This window comes from Pollicipes pollicipes, unplaced genomic scaffold (assembly GCF_011947565.3).
Source record: "Pollicipes pollicipes isolate AB1234 unplaced genomic scaffold, Ppol_2.1 Scaffold_7261;HRSCAF=8764_pilon_pilon_pilon, whole genome shotgun sequence".
Lineage (NCBI taxonomy): Eukaryota > Metazoa > Arthropoda > Thecostraca > Pollicipedomorpha > Pollicipedidae > Pollicipes > Pollicipes pollicipes.
The window spans coordinates 61,997,750-62,003,127 of record NW_023597054.1 but is presented as its reverse complement, the minus strand read 5'-3'; the positions used below and the strand labels follow the sequence as shown (position 1 = coordinate 62,003,127).

The 5,378-nt window shown below is 63.1% G+C and overlaps 1 protein-coding gene across 1 annotated transcript in view; it reads left to right on the top strand.

Moving 5' to 3' along the window:
* The window catches only part of LOC119111712 (uncharacterized), an 8,544-nt gene extending 3,166 nt beyond the window's left edge, over nt 1-5,378 (top strand). The window contains exons 2-3 of the mRNA XM_037235517.1: nt 3,100-3,972; nt 4,283-5,378. Coding sequence (XP_037091412.1) covers nt 3,370-3,972; nt 4,283-4,726 — 1,047 coding nt within the window. The 5' untranslated portion in view covers nt 3,100-3,369 and the 3' untranslated portion in view covers nt 4,727-5,378. The remainder of the gene's footprint in view (nt 1-3,099; nt 3,973-4,282) is intronic.

Sequence of the window (5,378 nt, the reverse complement as noted above, 5' to 3'; positions counted from 1 at the left end):
AAGAGAGAGGAGGAGAGAGGAGAGAGAGAGAGAGGAGAGAGAGAGAGAGAGGAGAGAGAGAGAGAGGAGAGAGAGGAGAGGAGAGAGAGAGGGAGAGAGAGAGGAGAGAGAGTGAGAGAGAGCCCCAGTACGCCGCGCCGTTCATCGCTCTGCTCCTCATCCCCACAGCACGCGCGACCTAGCCGGCTGCCTCCTGTTTGCACTGCGCCGCTCTTTATTGTCGTTCGCGGAAATCGTTGTTGCCGCCGTCCGCCGCTGCAGGCCGCTCAGAACCGGCTGCCGAGCTGGCGGAGCGAGAACCGAGTCAGGGGCGAGTCGGCACGGCGCTCCGGCAGAGTCAGGAGTCGAGAGCGATTCGGTGCCGCTCTTCGGTAGAGTTGTGAGATAAGAGCGAGTCGGTACGGGACGCCGGTAAAATCATGAGTGGGGAGCGAGTCGAAATAAAGGTCTGAACGGGTCAGAGGTCGGGAGTGAGTTTAAATGACACTCTGAATGAACAATGAGTCATAAGTGGGTCGACGTGACACTCTGATCGAGTGGGAAGTCAGGAACGAGTTGACATGGGACGCCGACTGAGCCACAAGCCAGCAGCGAGTCGGCACGGCACGCCGCCACGGGTTAGGAGTCAGAGCGAGCCGGCATGGGACTTGTCCCAGGTCACATGGGCTCGCCGGTAGGCTTGCAGCCATGTCAAGTACAGTGTGGCCTGGTTGCAGTTGCGTGGCGTTGTGTTGTGTCCATTGGAGCGGGCTCCGAAGGCTGCTTGCCGACCATGCTTGATCGAGTGATGTCCTCCGAACGTGGGGACGAGCTGCTGACTGTTTATAGAACCCCTTAAGAGTCAGGTGAGTCACCAGAATTCCAATCCGATCGTGCGGGAGGCATGGCATAACTAGACATGGCACAATTTCGGACGCGGCGGCGTCCCCTCTCCGACCCCGTCTCCGCAGCGCCTTTCCTCACGGCGTCTCCTCCCCGACACCGTCCCCGCAGCGTCTCCTCTCGCGGCGTTTCATTCCCGATCACGTCCCCGCAGCGTCTCTCCTCACGACTTCTCCTCTCCGACCCCGTCTCCGCAGTGCCTCTCCTCACGGCGTCTCATTCCCGACCACGTCCCCGCAGCGTCTCCTCTCGCGGCGTCTCATTCCCGACCACGTCCCCGCAGCGTCTCTCTTCACGACGTCTCCTCCCCGACACCGTCTCCGCAGCGCCTCTCCTCACGGTGTCTCCTCTTCGGCCACGTCCCCGCAGCGTCTCCCCCCGCGGCGTCTCATTCCAGCCGGTCAGCGGCGGGTCGGTGTATCGGTGTCAGGCCGCGAAGGTTTGCCTAACCGCGAAAGCCGGCGAACTTTCCCCGGCGTCGGGTCCGCAGGCTGGGCCGGCGCCCGCTGCAGCGGGCCGTTAAGCTTCCATTTCCTCCGAGGGCATGTGCTGCTGCACGGGCCTCGTTTCCGCCGCGGCGGCCCGCCGCCCCGCCGGCTCGCGTCGTCGGCTCGCCTCACCCGAGAGACAGGGAGGGGAGGGGGAGAGGCACGGGACGGAGAGGCGTCAACCCCGGAGGTGTGCCGGTTGGGCGCGTGGGCACACCTTGTCGCTCGGACGGTCCGAAGGGCCCCCTGAGTTATCGCGGACAGACGACACCTGCGTTTGTGCGGCTTTGTGCGGCTGAGTGCAGGCCGCCTTATCAGACCCAGTGCAAACACGGCGCGAGATAGGACACATCACACGACCCCGTCGGACAGGGACGACGACAGGGGTGAGCGCGCCGCCGCAACAGCCAGCCGCTGTTATCTTCTGTTGCAAGACGTCGCGGCCGCCATTTCTACCCCAGCCGCAGTTGGAGGCGGTGCCAGGCTCGGGCGCGGCCACTGCTGCCGCCACCAGTGCACCCCGCGCCGGGGCGGCTCTTTGCGGAGCTCCCGCTTTCACCGGGCGCTCCGGGGGCGGAAAGGAGACCGCCGCACGCCGCGGTTCCCGCTGCTCCTCTCCTCCCCGGCCGGCGGAGCGTCGAGCGCAGCCCGATGCTGCATGGCTGTTTGCATGCATAAATTGAGCATCGGGTTTTTAGCTGCCGTATAAAACTGGCAGCGGCCGCGGAGCAGTTACCGGGGTACAGCCTCGGACAGCGAGCGGCCGACGCCGCCGGCGGGGCCGGCCGGGCAGTCGCCGGGCTCTCGCTCGCCGCCCGGGCTGATTACACGGCGGGGGACGTCTGCGGCCTCGGCCGAACGCTGGGCCTGCCAGGGGGACGTCAAACCGCCGGCTGTCTGTGGCGCCGTGCTCGAATGCCGGCAAAAAGCGAGGGCGAGCAGGCTTGACTGACGGCTCCGCGCCGGTGTGCGGGGAAACGATGTCAGAGAGACCGGAGGAGACCTTGCATGATATCGCGCAGGGCGCTGAAGGATAATGCCTCGCCCTCGTGGCGTCTGCCCTCTGATGCCATTATCAGTCACCCGGCGCGTTGCCTCTTCTACTCTTTTCTGTCTAGGGGATTTTTGGTAGCTTTTTTTTGTTGTGCGTACTTCAATGGGAAAGAGCTAACGTCTGCTAATTTTGTTCGGTGGAAATGTGAGCATCCGTTAGTTGTTAACAGGGCATGCACTTGCAGTCAGGCCATCAAAAGCGCACTCAAACCGTGTCCAAAAATGTTACATGTACACGGAGTGGTGTTGACAAACAGAGCTGCTTTCTGATTGCTGCGTATTGGGGGCCTCGAAGACACAAGCTGCAAGCTACCATGTCGCCACTCGTAATAATGAAGCGCCCAGCTCTCTCTCCCTTCATCTCCATCTCTCCCCCAACAACCTTCCAGGAGCCGTGGTCCCGTTGTGGCCTTGTGATAGAGCGACCGAACAAGTCGTTTCGACAGCTACAAGGAATCGAGAGGAGATACGAGCTCTTAGAAACACGACACCACGAACACGGATGTATGTCTCAGAAACCTTTGTTTAGCTCGGTCATCATGCCCCCTCCCCTCCCTCTTATGCAGACGCGATGGCCGATAACGGCCTAGTGGTGGTCTCGCCTTTGTGCGGCGCCGTGTCGCTCTCGCGTCGCTGGACGCGACATGCCCGCTGACTTGAAATTATTCTGTTGCAGGGAGACGGCGGCGGCGGGTCCCGGCTTCGGAGAGGCATCGCTCACCACGTGATGGAGATCGCGCCGGAGAGAATGGTGTCTGAGTGACAGACCGCGGCAGCTGAGTGCGTTCGAAAGTGTCAAAGACAACCTCAGCGGTCTCGTCGTCTTTTGAAATGAGCGTATCATATCCGAGGAGCTGAGTGGCTTCAACACGGCCGTCTGTGGCAGACAGGGCGACGGCAATCGGGATTTGAGTTATCTGAATTCATTCTTCGCCCGCAACCACTCATGGGAGAGTTCCAGATGCACCCGGCAGGTGGCAGCAAGCGACACATGTCGGTCGGGAGCAGCGCAAAGATGCGAAACGATGCCAAAGCCGTGGTGAAGAGCGCCAAAATATCAAGCACCAACAAAGTAAGCAAGGGCGAAACCATCTACCAGACCGTCGGCAAAGCTGGCAGTCACGTGACTGAAGATCTCGGGTCTCTGACGAGCGCAGAGGCCAACAAGGAGAACGCCGTCACGCCGCGGCGCAAGAAGATGCCGTCGCCGTCCGTGTTCGGCTACGACATCGACGACATCAACAACTTCCTGTCGCAGGCGACGGCGCGCACACCAGCCAACATACCGATGGTGGTCACAAGTCGGACGGAGTTGTACGTGCTGGCGCCGGCGGCCACGCCCGAGGACCCGACCGTGCCCATTCGGCTGGGCCTAGTGGTGAACGCGCTCTTCAAGCACCGCCAGTGGCTCTATGTGCAGACGCCGCACAACCAGGAGGGCTACCTGGCCTACAGCGCCTGTACGCCGCTGGGCATCATCCCGCGCGGTGCGCCGACCGGCCCGTGGGAGGACGCCGACGAGGCGCCACCGCGGCACTTCCCTGGCCTGGCGCCTGCCGCCGCGCCGCCGGCGCCGCACGGCCGGGAGGAGGCGGCCAGCGGCCAGCCGCTTCGCCAGCCGGTGACGCGGGCCGACCGCAGCCCGCTGCGACCCCTGGCGGCGGCTGACGCGGCCCGCGACGGCGCTGCCGACGCGCCGCCGCCGCCGCGCCGACCGGCGGAGCGACCCGCGCTCGAGCCCGCCCACCGCCGTCGACGCCGCGCCTCACGCCAACAAGACGGACACGGAGAAGCTGTACGAGAATGTGACGAGCGACGGCCGCGCGCTCGGCCTGCTGCTTGAGCTGCACCTGCGCCAGGATCGCGCGCGCGGTCGCCAGAGGGCGCGCAGCCAGTCGACGGGCCGCGAGGCCGCGCGGCGCGTGCGGAGCCGGCCGCGACGCGACCAGTCGGCACCCGGCTGCGAGCGTCCGCTGGCGCCGCCGCCCGACGCGCTCGACCGCTCGCGACCGAGCGCCTTCCACCCACTGAGGCCGTGCTCGCCGCCGACGGCGCGCTCGCTGGGCGCGTTGCGGCGCGCGGAGGTGGCGCCGCCGCGCGGACAGATGGTGGCGCCGCGCAGCAACAACAAGGCGGTGATATGGGACGGCTTCGTCAGCTGCGGCCGTAACACGCTGACGGTGAAGCGGGGCGATATTGTGATACTGCTGAACACGTCCGTCGGCGACTGGTTCTGGGTGAAGGATGCGGTGGGTCGCGAGGGGTACATCCCATCGGCGTGCGTGGGCTCCGGGCCCAACTAGCGGGGCCGGGCGTCACCGCCGCCGGAGGGCTGCGGCGGCGGCGCCTCCGGCTCCTCCCAGCGACGTGGTGATGTGCAAGAGGTCTTTCAGGAGTGGCGGTTGGTAGGTCGCTGGCAGTGACGGAGCCGATCGAGGACTTTCAGAACCCGGAGATAAATGGCTGTACGTCTGGCGGATTTTTGCGCGGAGTTTGTTGTTCAAACCAAAAACACGTATCTGTGATTTGTGCTTGAGTATCGCGTAATGGCCGAGGCGTGCTGTTCACCAAGCTGCTTGGACTACGTCTGCCTCGGTCAATAAGCGCGGCTGATGACATTTTGTCGCCAGCTGTTTCATGATCGAGCTATGCTGCATGCCCTCAGCCGTGACGTAGCATGTAATGTCAACAGATGGTGGCACAGCCGTGCATAAAGAACGAGAGCGTGTAATGCGTTTCACGCCAACCATTTCAGTTAAATGCTTCGTAAGCTTAGCGTGACTGCCAAATGTTATCGGTGCCACAAGCATATATATGTTCGAACAACATACAGATGGCTGTGAGCCCTGTACGCCATTGGATCTGTATACAAGCGAAGTGAATGTTTTGGTTTTGTACCACCAATGTGTGTTTCTTGGTATCTCCTGCGAAGAACATGCAATATAGGTATGTGAA